This window comes from Oryza sativa, chromosome 7 (genome assembly GCF_034140825.1).
Source record: "Oryza sativa Japonica Group chromosome 7, ASM3414082v1".
In the NCBI taxonomy this organism is placed as follows: Eukaryota; Viridiplantae; Streptophyta; class Magnoliopsida; order Poales; family Poaceae; genus Oryza; species Oryza sativa.
Window position 1 is genome coordinate 14,762,829 of NC_089041.1, and position 14,969 is coordinate 14,777,797.

At 44.6% G+C, this 14,969-nt stretch overlaps 2 protein-coding genes across 10 annotated transcripts; one reads left to right on the forward strand and one right to left on the reverse strand.

Annotated features, from left to right (window-relative positions):
* On the forward strand, positions 1 to 11,535 carry LOC4343078 (pentatricopeptide repeat-containing protein CRR2, chloroplastic). Of its 9 annotated transcripts, XR_010742577.1 has the most exons (9): positions 1 to 1,614; positions 2,858 to 2,960; positions 3,726 to 3,819; positions 4,034 to 4,330; positions 6,951 to 7,018; positions 7,569 to 7,672; positions 7,835 to 8,505; positions 8,627 to 9,522; positions 11,122 to 11,535. XR_010742577.1 is itself a non-coding variant. In XM_026026933.2 (2 exons), exon 1 carries the CDS (start codon positions 66 to 68, stop codon positions 1,608 to 1,610), a length of 1,545 nt encoding a protein of 514 aa, XP_025882718.1. In that variant the 5' UTR covers positions 1 to 65; the 3' UTR covers positions 1,611 to 1,614; positions 2,858 to 3,194. The 9 variants fall into 9 exon arrangements, 1 of the variants encoding a protein (XP_025882718.1); XR_010742576.1 differs by having other exon boundaries at positions 3,726 to 4,330; XR_010742578.1 differs by lacking the exons at positions 3,726 to 3,819; positions 4,034 to 4,330 and adding an exon at positions 5,414 to 5,654 and having other exon boundaries at positions 7,812 to 8,505.
* Positions 11,536 to 12,074: 539 nt separating this feature from the next.
* On the reverse strand, positions 12,075 to 14,546 carry LOC4343079 (probable indole-3-pyruvate monooxygenase YUCCA5). The gene is made up of 3 exons (XM_066312489.1): positions 13,776 to 14,546; positions 13,158 to 13,529; positions 12,075 to 12,751 (listed from the first exon to the last, which is right to left on the reverse strand). The coding sequence occupies exons 1-3, from the start codon at positions 14,409 to 14,411 to the stop codon at positions 12,566 to 12,568; spliced, it is 1,194 nt and encodes a 397-aa protein (XP_066168586.1). The 5' UTR covers positions 14,412 to 14,546; the 3' UTR covers positions 12,075 to 12,565.
* Between the last annotated feature and the right edge of the window lie 423 nt (positions 14,547 to 14,969).

A 14,969-nucleotide genomic window follows, 5' to 3' on the forward strand; every position in this document is an offset into this window, starting at 1 on the left:
AATTTGCCTTGTGGGAAGTCCAGCCGGGCACCGGCGGGGCGCCGCCTGGATCCCGAAACCGAAGCATGCGGCCTCTCCCGCCGGCCGTGGCGGCGCGCCTCGCCGCCGTCCGCGCCGACCCAGCCGCCGTCCCGCTCCCGTTCTTCAACTCCCTCCTCTCCGCGCTCGCCTCCTCCCACGCCCACCTCCCGCTCCACCTCTTCCGCCGCCTCCTCCTCCCGCGCCGCCGCCCCGACGCCTTCACGCTCTCCTCCCTCGCCGCCTCTCTCCTCCCGCCGGCCCACTCTCCCTCCGCCTCCGTCACCGCCGCCGCCGCCGCCGCCGGGTGCCTCCACGCCTTCTCCCTCCGCCTCGGCCTCCTCCGCGCCGACCCCGTCCTCGCCAACTCCTTCCTCCTCCTCTACCTCCGCGCCGCGTCGCCAGGCCTCGCGCGCAGGCTGTTCGACGAAATGCCCGCGCGCACCGCCTCCACCTACAACACCCTCATCTCGCACTCGCCCCCGGGTGTCGACGTCTGGCCCGTCGTGCGGCACATGGTCGAGGACGGGTGCGTGCCGGACCGGTTCACGGTCTCGTCGATCCTGCCAGCGTGCGAGTCCGAACTCCGGGGCAGGGAGCTTCATTGCTTCGCTCTGAAGAGTGGGATGTGCGGGGCAGGCGATTTCCATGTTGGGAGCAGCCTCGTGTCAATGTACTTCAGGGTTGGCCAACCAGGACATGCACGCCGGGTTTTCGATGGGATGGAGCAGAGGAATGTGGTTTCTTGGACTGCAATGGTTGGAGGGTTCACAGAGAGCGGGATGTTTGAGGATGCCGTGGATGCTTTCCGGGCAATGTGGGTGATCGGTGCTGTTCTGCCAAACAGGATTGCGCTGATTAGTGTGCTCTCAGCTGTGGAGGCCCTCACAGATTTGGCTGCTGGGAAACAGGTGCATGGCTTTGCGGTCAGGATGGGATTGTCTGGGGAAGTATCCCTGAACAATGCTTTGATTGTTATGTACGTCAAATGCGGGGTCTTGTGGTATGCACGGCAGATCTTTGATGATGGTAGATGGTGCAAAGATGTGATCTCGTGGTGTTCGATGATTCAGGGGTATGGCCTTCATGGGAAGGGTGCAGAAGCAGTTGCCCTGTTTGATCAGATGCATATTTCTGGGGTTAAGCCAGACAGCATAACTGGCTTGGGTGTGCTTTCAGCTTGTTCTAGGGCAGGGTTGGTTTTTAAGGGCCTTGAGATATACAACTCTCTGGTGAAGGATTATGGAGTTCATCCAACTGAGGAGATGTCTGCTTGCATAGTTGATTTACTTGGTCGATCGGGGATGATTAATCAGGCCTTGGACTTTATAAAGTCAATGAGTATAGAGCCAGGCCCTAGTGTCTGGGGAGCACTTCTGGATGCCTCCATTGTTCACAATAACAAAGAAATTCAAGATTTGTCCTGCAGATACCTTCTTAGACTGGAAGAAGGGAACCCATCTAATCTTGTCTCAGTATCTAATCTGCATGCCTTTGATGGAAGCTGGAATATTGTCGAACATGTGAGGGCTAAGATTAAACAAGGGGCATTGAAGAAGATCCCTGGTTTTAGTTGGATAAATCCAACATAATGAGGTAATAATGATTGCAATGAATTATTAATGGTCCTCTCAGCATATCCCTGAACCCTAGCAGCATTGTTTAGCTGGTTGTGCTATGGAACCTGTTATATTGGACATGAACAGACACTACAGTTATTGGAATAGGCTGCTTTGATATATAAATACAGCTACAGTGCTTCTTTAGTTTTGTATACTCATTGTCTTATACCCTCTAGTATTGGAGTCTGCTTTCTAAAGCGACAAATTGCGTTCCTTAATGATGAAATTGTCCAAAATTTCCATTCTTCTGATGTCCTCATGCACAAGTAACCCATAATTCCATCTTTTTGTTAGGAAAAAGTCTACTATACAACTAACGTAGTATGGTCTGTCTACTAAATCCCTTGAACTACAAAATTGGGTCTTTAACACCCTAATGTATGGGAACTGATTCAAATAATCCTGGGGTGGTTTTCCCAGTATGGTAGTTGATGTGCAATGACTCGAGCAAATGGCGCTGACATGGTTGCTCATTGCCACTGGGCTGCTTCAATTCGGTTACTGAGTGCAGCTGCACTCTGGCCACCGGGAAAAGGTATTAACTGAGGAAGAAGATGGGAGTGAACACTGAAACATGGGAACTAATCATCGCCATGTCATAGCCACGTTAGTTGCCGCCTCCAAACCCGCTGCTGGGGATTATTTGAATCATTTTTTCATCACTTAGAGGAACAACACTGGGTTTCGTACTTCAGAGGGTAGGTGGAAGGGGTTAGACTAATTACTTTCTGTTATTTATGTATTTGGAGTTTTGTTTGTATATTAGAAGCAGTTGTAGACCTATTTATATAAAAGGTAATTGCAGGGAAACCTAGAAACGGGGTTGTGGAAAACACAACATTGGAAGTACAGTCTTCTTTGGCTGTTCCTGTTGAGATTTGAGCCCTGCTTTGGGCTTATTGGTAACATGTTAAATTGTTAACCAAATATGTTTGACAATATCTTTTATTGTTATTTTTATATATAACAGTGCATAACTGCATGCTGTGTAAATAGTGTCATCATACAAAAGTAATCCATCTGTTTCATTTTACTTGTCATTTATGACGTGATGACACAGTCTCCAATACAAATCCTTGACCATTACTATTTGTATTTGGATGTCCATAAAACTGTTAGAAGTATAATGACTGTTAGATCTCCATAAAACTGGCCACAAATCTGCTAATGTCACATTTTATGACTGAAGTTTCACCCCCTTTTTTTTCGTGAATCAGGGGCTTCATTTTCATTCATCATATGAAGGAGCATAATCCTTAGCAACGCAGTTACAGAGGAAACCAAGCACCAGCTCCCACAGGCAGGCCTGCCTACATCCAGGTACTAGCTTAGCACGTGTACTTCTCATAGCTCTGATGTCATGCAGAGAACATCACGGAGCACCAAACTTCAGAAACAAGAGCGTTGGCCAAGTGAGAGTACTAGCGAGCCTGTGTCTCACTTTAAAACTTTTCAAGATCTACTCTAATGATCATTTGAAGTGCCAATCTTTTCCACTTCATTGTAACTCCCATATGCATATTGATCTTGACATAGGTGACGTCTAAAGGTGTCCATTATTGGTTCAGCAACATAACTTACCAGATTCCTTAGTTTCTTTTGCTTCTTCTAGATCAAAACCTACATCCTTGCCCACACCGGTTGCAATGTATTCTTTGGGCCTCCCCACAGAAACTTAGAATTCAAGAATTCTTAGTTACATCTACTCAAGAAATCAAGATAGACCACATTCTGACAAAGGGTTGTTACCACTTGATCTCCTCCACCATTTTGATTAAGCCTCTGATCTTATGCTTCTCTACACTCATAATAGCTCTCCTCGTACCCTGGCCCATAAGGATTGTGCATTTGTTCGCAATCTTCACCCCTGCATTTCAAGCACTTGACTTTGGTTTTGAATGGTTTTCCACTTTTGCCGTCACATCCTTCACTTCTCAGCATTGCTGGTCCACCAGTGTGTTACTGATCATGATTTTCTTGCATGTACAAACTGACAACATGAAACAACTCATAGAATATATTGGTATTGCTTGCACCATTGATTTAATGAGCACCTCCTGACCCGCATACTCATTTTCTCTTCAGTCCAGCCGCTCACAAGTTTCTGAACTCATGAAGGAATGTGTTCCAACAGCAAAAGGGACACCTAGTGAGCATTAATACCAACAAGAACAACTCGGTAAAGGAACTGTGGTCTTGAGTATTTTGGACTAATACTTGACAAATGTTCATCACACAATAAGAATAAATACAGCGAGTTGGGCCTTCTGTCTGGTTGTCTGAGAAGGGTTGAAGTAATTTGAAAGCTGTCTAAAAATTCACCCAAACAGAGAACTTCGGACAAGCGGCTCTATAGTAGTCTAACTCTAACCTCTCTCACCAATGAATGGCAGCAACAGCCTCAGCCCAGTTCCTCATTGTGCGAGGCTCCCCTGGCTGCACTGCCCGACTGGTCTTTCTCCAGGCTGCTCTAGATCTGGACTGGCGCACAGTGAGGCACAGGATGATCGATTGTGGCTCCAGATCAGGTGGCCCAACCATGGGAGGCCAGCTAGCACATCGGTGGCTTGTGGTAGACCTGCCAGCGAGTTAGCTTCCACAATGGCTGTGGTGGGGAACCAGCACATGGGCTTCAAGGTGAAGGAAAAGATCGAAGACAGGGTTGAAAGTGAAAAGATTGGTTAAAGGAGGTGCAGACTGCAATTCACACTAATACTTTTTACATATATTATTGGGTATTGTTAGTAGCAATTCTTTTGGAGTTTAACTCCACCCATTTTAAAATAATATCTACTTGAGAATATGTTGGAGGGGGAGCGGGTACTTGTTTTAGACTAGAATACTAGTACTCCTTGCAATGCATGCATGGTAGGAATTTATGTCAACCATATAAGTAAAGGGCATTATGCAACATACAAGGAAAAATGACATTTCACCTACCAGGCCAGTAGACTGCCAAGCTGGTTGTTGAAATTTATTTTGGTGCATATCAAGTATGCCTTATTGATGAAGACATTCTGATCAAGTTTAAATGTTGGATTCTGAGGATAAGATACTTGGCACTACAAAATAGATGCAATACCATTAGACCTTAGACTGTGGGCAATGCCAACAACCATTGGCCACTAGATTGTCTTCCACATGTTATAAAATATTTGAATTAATCCAATATGCTTGGAGTGCTTATGGGACTATAGACATAATTAGTTGGTACTGAATTAGATAACACCGCCATGCTTAGTTGATATGGGGTTTGCTACACGAGATGTCCAGATCGTACATACAATGCAGTGCTGTGGGTTTGTGGTATGCAGATGTTGTTGGAAATATCATATTCTGTGCTTTGGTTTCTATTCACTCAGTTAATGAATATGCATTTTAATGCATTTTGTTTGAATGATAATAATCAGGGTTGATTATATCTTAGGGGATGTTTTCCAAGACCAAGATCAGTTTATGAGTATCAGTCCATTTCTGGGGCAAGTTCATTTTTTTTCTCAATTTTCTTTGAGTGTTTGTAGGGTTTTCAACTTCAAACAACATATGAAGCATGTATGACTCAAATGAACACTAGCACCAGATAATAAAACATATTCTAATGGGGAGCACTTTAGCTCTCTGACCTCATTGGGAGATCTGGTTCATGGTAGTATCTGTTCAATTACTGAGTGGTCACTAGCTACCCTCATATTGATTTATGCTTGCAACTTCTGTAACTTCCTTGTCATTATCAACCGCGAAATCTCCATCAATCTGGCAATCTTATCTTGTAGACACCTACAAACCGCGTGTTGAAGTGATGAAATGATAATGCATAGCGGTCCATGATTGAAAACCAATCGGGGTTCATTGAATAGAGAAACCCTGCTCTGTCATATGAGGAAGTTGCTTCGACGCTTACATGATCAGTGTACAGTGATCGTGGCTTTCAAATTGTGACAGAATTGAGTGGTACAAAACAGATAAATCCCTGTGTACACATTAAGCTTGATTGCATAGGTGATGCAACAGCAGGTATGACATCCAGAGGCTTTCTCTATTTCTACTGCAAAACTTGTCCTGATTCTTGCATTTAAAACTTGTGGTCTATTGTTGTAACATTTTGCTGAGATGTACAGATCTTTGTTGTCATAATTCTGTGATTATTATTCTGGTCTATGGAATGCCATTTGGCTTGTTCATCAGTGCTGGTTAATTTGTATCTGTTATTAATCTGTGATTATTGTTCTGGTCTATGTTATGCGCTATAATCTGTATCTCTCAAGAAATTGTTCACAATTATGCTTTCTTAGTTATATTTAGAACATGGTCAAAATACGTTTTCTTGTTTTGGCTTGTTAGGTTGCTATCAGTAGTTGGTGAACAATAACAGCCTTTTCATCTTATCTTTTCACTGTTTGTGAATGTGCTTGGTATTTACTTGCGATCCATTTTCATATGGTTCTTGCAGTTGAGTGATGCTTATAGAAATAGTTACCATTGGAGGAGCATTTGTAGTGATCAATGTTGGTTGATAATGCTGGGACATGAATTGACAGTAAATCTCTGTTGTTTCTGTAAAGATTGCTGGATATATTTGTATAGTAATGCATTTGTTCAAGACTTTGTTCATATCCGGTTTCTTGATATGTCAATTTCATTATTTTCTGTTCAGTTGCCATCACCCATCTATCATTATACAAGATATGATGGGCAAATTATAACCAGCCATTCAGTATCATAACATTACGTAATCATTCCCCATACTGTATCCAGATGGAGGTCGGTACTAGACTAACACTTGCTCTGAACAATACTGTAATACATGTATTGAATTTGACCCATTATTTATTCGTATGTTTTGTCATGCTAACCTCTATGATGGGTGTTATGAAAGGTATTTAGAATGGTAGACGGGGCTTTTCTTGGCATTATAACCCTTGAGTAGAAAGCTTTATTTTAGCATCCAAACGAGATAAGATGGCCACCATTTTATTGGCATGAACTTGCAGTAGGTGTTGTGGTAATTTTGCATGCTTTTGTTGCTATGGTAAGAGGAAAGCATAAATGATGGTGTTATGAAATCTGCATTTGTGTATGTTGCTGTGTTCTACTTGTGGCTTGAACCAAGTGTTGTGCTATGTTAATGTGTTCCTGATGATGAGAGCAAACAATGTATGTAGCATATTTCCATGACATCATGGAGTGACAATTTATATTTCCCCTTGTTTTTGCTACTTCAATTTTTAATCATTTGTTCCATTGTTTCATGTTTTAGTTCTTTCTGATTAAAATATTTGTTCTTACCAGCTTGTTTGGCTAACTTTTCAGTAATCTTTGATGCCCAGACAGATGTGAGAGTGGAAACAGGAAGTCAGATGGCCATGTGATATCAAGAGGTAAACTGTCAGACCTGCGTCATGATAATTGTCATATTTCATCTGCCTCTCCCGCATTGCTTGGAACTGATGTCAAAAGTGATTCTTTGCTTTGGTTAATGCCATGAGCAAGGTGCCATCTAGATCAATCAGTCCTTCCCTGATTGGGCCGTCACTGAATTCACTTTCTGAGGTGACAGAAAGTTTGGTCTTGTGGCCCTTTTCAGAATATCTTGACTTGTGAGTCAGGATTTTGCAAAGTTAGGGCCGTACAGTTCCATGTTGGTTAGGTCCTCGCCATCACACATGCACAAAGAAGAGCACAATCTCAATTTAAGCATGCTATTGACTGGAACAGCTTGAGGAACTGTAGCCTTTCATCTGAATTTTTTGGTACCATGTCTTAATTATTCTGGTTTAAACATGCTTTGTGTAGGCTGCTCGTGCTTGTCTTGTAGATAGCGGCATACTTATAGCTTGTTGAGTCATTTAATATGATTATAAAGCTCACCTACACCAAATATTATTGTTTTGAGAGGCTTGTCCACTTCTGAGTTGATTTCTGCTTCAGGAAAGCTGGATACATATACACAGTGCCCTTTCTTTGGACTGGCTTGCTCTACTCAAAGGAGGTAATTTCGCACAAAAGGCAACAGCAGAGATGGTTCACATCAGGTACATGCTTGCCTTTTACCACCAGTTCCTGGCATCTATCATTCCGTCTATCAAACGGCAATTCTTACAGGCATTGCTCATTACCCATATTGTAACCTCATTTTTATTCTCGATCGTCTTGTGGGTTGCCCTCACGAAGTAATTGTGATGTGGACCTGACAGAGCACTGATAACCAGCCAATCATGAAGTTGTACCTTGTGCTATTGAGCCCCGTCTGCCCATGAAGAACTCACGTGGATGGGATCCACCGCGCCACTGTTGGATCCAAAAGTACGCACTTGAGCAAGAAGTAAGTATCCTGGCGGCCGGGCCAGCTGGAGGACCGCCGGCGGCACCACAGCACCGAGGCCAGCCAGCCGGCGGCACAGTTGCTCCGGGCGCGGCGCGATTCCACTGCACGGCCAAGGCCGGGCAGCGCCGCGCCTCGGGCGCCATGTCGGAGGGTGGGATCATGTGGCTGTCACATGGGCAAGGCTAGCAGAGCTGGCAAACGGCGAGGCCCCCGTCGGCACCTTTGGGCTCTCCTTCGGGACAGCGACGGTAGCTGCTGGGGCCGGGATCCCCATTTATTCCTTCTGGCGTGGCCCCGCGGGCTGGGCGGGGCGGGCGCGTCGCCCTCTTGGGACGTCGCTCTCGCGGCCAGTGAGATCGCTGGAATGGGACACAGAGGCTGGAAAAAACAGGATGGAGGGAAGGATGGAAGGATCATTTCATTTTCTGTCATCCTGTTCTGGTGCCCGTAGCACCCCCGCCATGATTGCGCGTTGTTGGATACTCGGATTGGCTGCCTGTCCGTACGTGATTGGCACCACCCTACTGCGCCTCCATCTAGGTGATCCCCCCTCCCTCACCCTCTTCAATCCATCTGTTACAATCCTGTTTGTCATTGGTATATTCCCCTGTCCTTTATCAGCCATGGATGGTGGCAGTAACTCAGGTCTCATATTGCTCAGGAAGCTAATGTTGCGATGGTGGCTATGTATATCAAGACTCTCAAGTTCAACCCAAAACACGAAAATCTCACTAGAGTAAGCTATACCATCGCTGGACCTTAACCGAGTGGGCTGTTCGTCGTCGTGTGGATGACAGTTAAGATGACACAGCATGCCGCGTGCGTGTGTGCATGCACCAGCTTTGGGATGATCAGTGAGAAGGAATGTTTGAAAGCTGAAGTTGGGGACTAATCCTGTTGGAGCACCTGGCATGTTGCATCATCATTTGACAGTTACGGCCCTGCTGAATGAGGTTGATGCTTTCACCGATTTGGACCACATGGGAGAGCGAGCGAGCGTGTCTCCCGAAGCTTACACCGTGAAATTCTCCGATACAGCTCAGACCAGACCTGCTGATCCCCCTCCTACACCATAATGTCAAGACATACTCACATACATACGTACGTCCCACTTTGGCTGCATACATTCATACTACGTGGGCACCTGTCGTGTATAAGTATAAGCAGGCAATTAGAATGCTGCTGATCATTCATCATCTAATGAAGCTGGGCACTATAAGGCTGATATTGGAGGGCACCCGTCGTCCCTGTCACGTGTACGGACACGTGCACGTGGCACGTTGATTTTTGGGGTTCAAAGTACGATACAATGGGCATACTATAGCTTGTCCTAACAGTCGATGGGGGAACCTTGTGCAGTTGCTGACAGCGGACGGGGGCTGGCTGATGATAATCGTGTGCTGCAGTGTGCAAGTCGACAGAGGCTTCTGACGTATCCAGTTGCCGAATTGAAAAGGCCACGTACATCGATACAGATACAGCTAAGGCATTATCGATGCTCTGCAAAATCAAATATATTCATTCCCCTTCCAGTGGCCACGCTCTTCTACACCTCTGGTACGCTTGCTACCCAGAAATCTCTTGTGAACTTCCCTATGAGCACTATCAATGGCAGGTGATCTGAATTCTTTTAGCAGCAGTTACTTATAGTTATATAGTGCATACAATGTTTTATGCCTCCGTCTCAAAAGAGTTTATTTTTACCTATCTTACATATACCAATATAAACCCAAAAAGGCTACAAGGGTCTCTCTTTGGGGATAACCTCGCTCCGTTCTTATCTACCCTCGAATCTGATCTTGGGTAGGCGCTTGGGCAAGTCCCTATTTTCTAAACAGCCCTTACTTTCTCACACTCCAACGTGTTTGTCTCCTATTTTCTTAAACTCCAATATATTTATCCTCACTTCTTAAACTACATTACGTTGATTGCATTAAAGATGGAGTTTTTGTGAGGCAAATGAAAAAGGAAAATTAAAATCTTCATGGGGTGGAGTAGTTGGGGTCCATACTATGAACAAAATTTTAAAATACTATATTCACGCGCTATGCCATAGTGTCTTTTCCATCCTCCAAAGTTTTTAACACCTTAAATGGTGACTAGATTGGTATGCACTTCACCATCTGATCTTAGGAAGGCAGACTGGTAGGCCCTGCACCTATTTTTTTTTTGGTATAGTTTATTCCTTTATGAGAAGGAAGAAACTATAATTTCGAGTCAATGGGCTGCTGGCATGAAGTAGTCAAAACTGCAATCCAGGAATCCTCCATAATGATTAAGATGTGCCTTGTGCAGAAATAAAGGCAGGTGTAAGGACTACTTGTACAATCTAAACAGCACATAATGAAGGATTTGCACCAATGTTATTGTCACTGTTTTTTTTTTCTTCAGATTTATGTTAAGGTTTCATCTACTCCCCCTGTCCCAAAATATAAGGAGTTTTGGTTGGATGGGACATGCTGCCTATCTAGATTCGTAGTACTAGAATGTGTCACATCCAACTAAAACTTCTTATATATTTTGGGATGGAGGGAGTATGTTTTTTTAGCAACACCTTTGGAATTACGAGGTAAATTTCAATTCATGTGCAACAAATTAACATTATAGGCTTCTACAAATAGCTCTTTAGTCACTTGTATGTATGACAAAATTCCTCACATGTACATAACTTTCCATTCGATTATATTCTAAGGCTGTGTTCTTTAGTTTACTTTTCCAACTTCACCTCTCTTGTTTTTCTAGCACGCGCTTTCCAAACTGCTAAACTGCTAAACGGTACAATTTTTACAAAAAATTTCTATAGAAAAGTTACTTTAATAATCATATTAATCCATTTTTCTATTTTTTAGCTAATACTCCCTCCGTCTCAAAAAAAACTAATTTAGGACTGAATGTGACGCATTCTATTATAACGAATATGGACAGAGTTATGTCTAAATTTGTAGTACTAGGATGTGTCACATCCAGTACTAGGTTGATTTCGTATGGGACGGAGGGATTACTTAATTAATCATGCACTAAACCATCGTTTCGTTTTGTGTGCCATGGTTGAAGAGTTCCCAACTCAAGCTGGCAATGACCTTAGAGGAAATACCCAATCACATATATGAACTGAAGATTAATTCTTTATTAACAATATGTCAAAACTCTAAACAGGACAAGTTTAAGAAGCCGGCGAGGAAGAAGAAATATTGGAGGGCAATTGTTCTTTTGTGCTGGCCACAACGACCAGCTGCTAGTGAAAACTCAACTGTCTGCAGGGGATAAGAAGATGAAGCTCTGGACACATACAAGATAAAAAATGAAACTTAATGGTCTGCAGGGGATCAAACATATCATAGGAGCATGGAAGGAATGAGTGAAAACTCGGATGTAAGGTATTATCTCTTTAAACACAGGGAAGGTTTCAAAGTTTTAATGAATAGCTTTATCTGATATTTGTATATAACTTGATTGATTTTTTTTCCTTTAAAGTTGCATCCCACTAGGTAGAGTATATGTCTGGTATTGTGATCAAAATGTTATATAATGCCAAAAGTAAAAAAAAAATGTTTATATTTCTTTCAGCAATCAACTTTGTATGTCTTGCATTTATTGAGGACGCAGATAATGATGGTAATTGATTAACATTTGGAGTTATGCAAAAAGTTCTGGAGTTATGCAATAGGATAAAGATAGAATTGTCTACTGGATAATCAGTCCATTGGATCATCCTACAGATGCTCTGTAAGAGCTGTATTCATATTAAATACCAACAGTTTAATACTTCTCTTAATCAAGTGGTTCACGAAAGCAATGAGATCATGAAAGCTGCTGCTGCGAGAGGGGGGGGGGGGGGCGTTCTCGGTGGAATGTTGTATCGATTGGGGAATGTTTTTCGTGACAAGACTTGAGACATAACCAAATGAGACTGCTGACATGACTAACCAGAAATCTTCATTATTCGGTACAGCTATTATTACGGGATATCAAGTTGTCAATTATAAATAAGTGAAGCATAGTGTAGTTCTCCTTTTGGCAGAGTAAGGAAGCATCTTCCAAGTAGCATAGACAGACAACTTTACTAAAGGCTATTTATTAATTTTTTTAAAAAAACTTAAGAAATATTATAAATCGAAATTGCGTCTCATCATCATCACCTCCATATTACGTAAACATTAACCAAGTACATATGAATGTCAACTCTAGATTCCCTACCAACCATTAGATGTACACAAGCTCCACTACATAACATTCTGTACATAAAGGCCCATGGGTACAACAAAATTTGGGCTCTACTTGATGCATCTTAATCTGGCCTCCTCATCAATGTTAAACCTAGCATCCATAGCACCCCTTTTTTTCCCCTTTGTTGTGGCATCCATCTCCTGAACTCTGAAGCTTCATCTACTCTGAAGCTTCATCTCCCCCCTGTTTTATAGTTTTTTTTTGGACCCTGACTTGGTTTCTGAATATTTTGGTGTCTGTCTCTGAACAGAGTTTGTAGCATGCAGTTCTTAGCCAGTTGAGTGCCATGTTGCGCCTCAAGATATTTGATTAATTGCAATTTGTTTGCAGTTAGCAAGCTGATCATGGTTAATTCCTTAGCAAGTTAAATCAATCATCTTGTGGTGGCGGTTTGGTGGTTCCATGCCATGGCAATGTCCTGTGCAACCTTAACAGCATCTGAGGAGACACCAGAGAGGCCTCTCCTTGTGAAGCCAACAGAGTAGAGCCCTGACTCCCCCTTCCAACCATCTGGGAATGGCACCCTTGGGTACCCCTCTTGTGTGAAGAAGTCACTTCCCTAATCATGACAAGCAATTAAGAAATTAATCAGTGAAATGATTTTCGTGATTAAAATAAAGTACAACAACATGGAGCACACTTTTTAGTACCTAACATCTTTCTAACTGCCAAATTAACATTAGAAAGCCCTAACTTTGTTAGGCATCATTATCCATCTTTTTTTAGAAGCCTTTTCCGGCAGAATACACCTTGCTTTGTCCTCTCATAAATTAAGTCCTTGGAGAATAAATTAAGCTTTGAGTTGGAACTTAGGTGGTGTTCTTTCCGTAATTGTTTTCACTTTTAAAACTCAGTTCCGATTAAATATTGTTACGTTAAAGTTTCAAAAGCTGCCCACTATCGTAACTGCAATTAATAATACTAGTAAGTAGTAAGTTTAAGTAATAATTAATTAACGAATTTACCTTGAGCCACTGGGGGACGTTGCTTTGGTATCCGGTGGCCAGTATGACGGCGTCGGCCGGGACGCGGCGGCCGTCGACGAGCTCGGCGCCGCCGCGGAGGAGCCTCCTGATCCCGGGCACGACCTCGATGTCGCCGGAGCGGATCCTGGCGAGCGCGCCGATGTCGAGCACGGGCGTCCTCCCCCTGGTGTTCTTGAGCTCGAGGGGCCCCCTGGATGGCCTGGTGATGCCGATCTTGGCGAGGTCGCCGAGGAAGAGCCATGCCAGGACGACCAGGATCCTGTCCACCACCCACAGCGGCAGGAACCGGAGGAGGAAGACGGCCACCGAGAACGTCGCCACGCCCAGCATCTCCCGCGGCAGGACGTGCACCTTCTTGCCATCACATAGCAACAGGTCAGACATGGCGCTCAATTCGATCATATCAAATATATATATATATATATATATATATATATATATATATATATATATATATATATATATATATATATATATATATATATATATATATATATATATATATATATATATATATATATATATATATATATATTGTGTGTGTGTGTGTGTGTGTGTGTGTGTGTAGTTTTGCATGCATGGACATTGGATGCTCACCGAGTCCCGGACGACCATGGCGGGGAGGGCATTGTGGTGGCAGAGGTCGAGGCAGACCTCCATGCCGGAGTTGCCGCAGCCGACGACGAGGACGCGCTTGCCGCGGTACGCGGCGCCGGACTTGTACTCGGCGACGTGGGACACGGGGCCCTCGAAGTCGTCCGCGCCGTCGATCTCCGGCACGACGCGCTCCGCGTTCTCCCCCGTGGCCACCACCAGCCACCGCCCGATGTACTCCGTGACGTCGCCCGCCGCATCGACGCTGACGTCCTCGGCGCGCACGCGCCAGAGCCCCGCGGCGTCGTCGTAGCGCGCGGAGGTGACGGACTGGTTGAAGCGCGGCTCGACGCCGGCGCGCGCGGCGTAGGCCTGGAGGTAGTCGACGAACTGGCGGCGGTCGGGGTACTCCGGGTAGCCGTCCGGGAAGGGCATCCCGGGGAGCTCGCAGAAGTGCTTGGGGAGGTGGAGGCGGAGGCGGTCGTAGGTGCGGCGCTGCCACAGCGACGCGATGCAGTCGGCGCGCTCCAGGAGCACCGACGGCACGCCGCGCTCGCGCAGGCACGCCGCCACCGACAGCCCCGCCGGCCCCGCCCCGACCACGATCGGCCCGTTCACCCACACCACCCTCGCCGCCATAGCCGCCCGCGCCTGACCGGCCGGAGTGAGACTGTGAGAGTGAGCGAGGGACAGCGAGAGCGAGGAAGTAAGTAAGTAGGGTGAGATATGAGAGTAGCTAGGCAAGGCAAGGATGAGGAGGAGGGGGAAGGTGGTGAAGGGAGTGAAGGGCGGGAGGGGGGTATAAATAGGGGAGGGAGAGGGTGGTTGAAAACTTGGAAATGAGCACTCTCTCAGCGCGTGTGTAGCTGTGCCTGTGCACTCGATCGATACATCGTTTGTTTAGGTGTGTGGAGGTATACTTTCTTTTTCACTCTATGTCTTGGACCGTTGGACATCGGCACCGTCTTTCGACCCTACCTTTTTTTTTATAAAAAAGAACTAATTAAATAGTCGTAGAAATAGTATTAAAAATATAAAATTATTTTTTGACAAATGTATTAGTGTCTTGATATTTTCTACTCCCTCTGTCCCAAAATATACGCAGCCACATATAGTCCAAAGTTTGAACTACACGGTTGTGCTTATTTTGGATAATTTGAACTATATGGCGCGCTTATTTTGGAACAGAAGAGATTG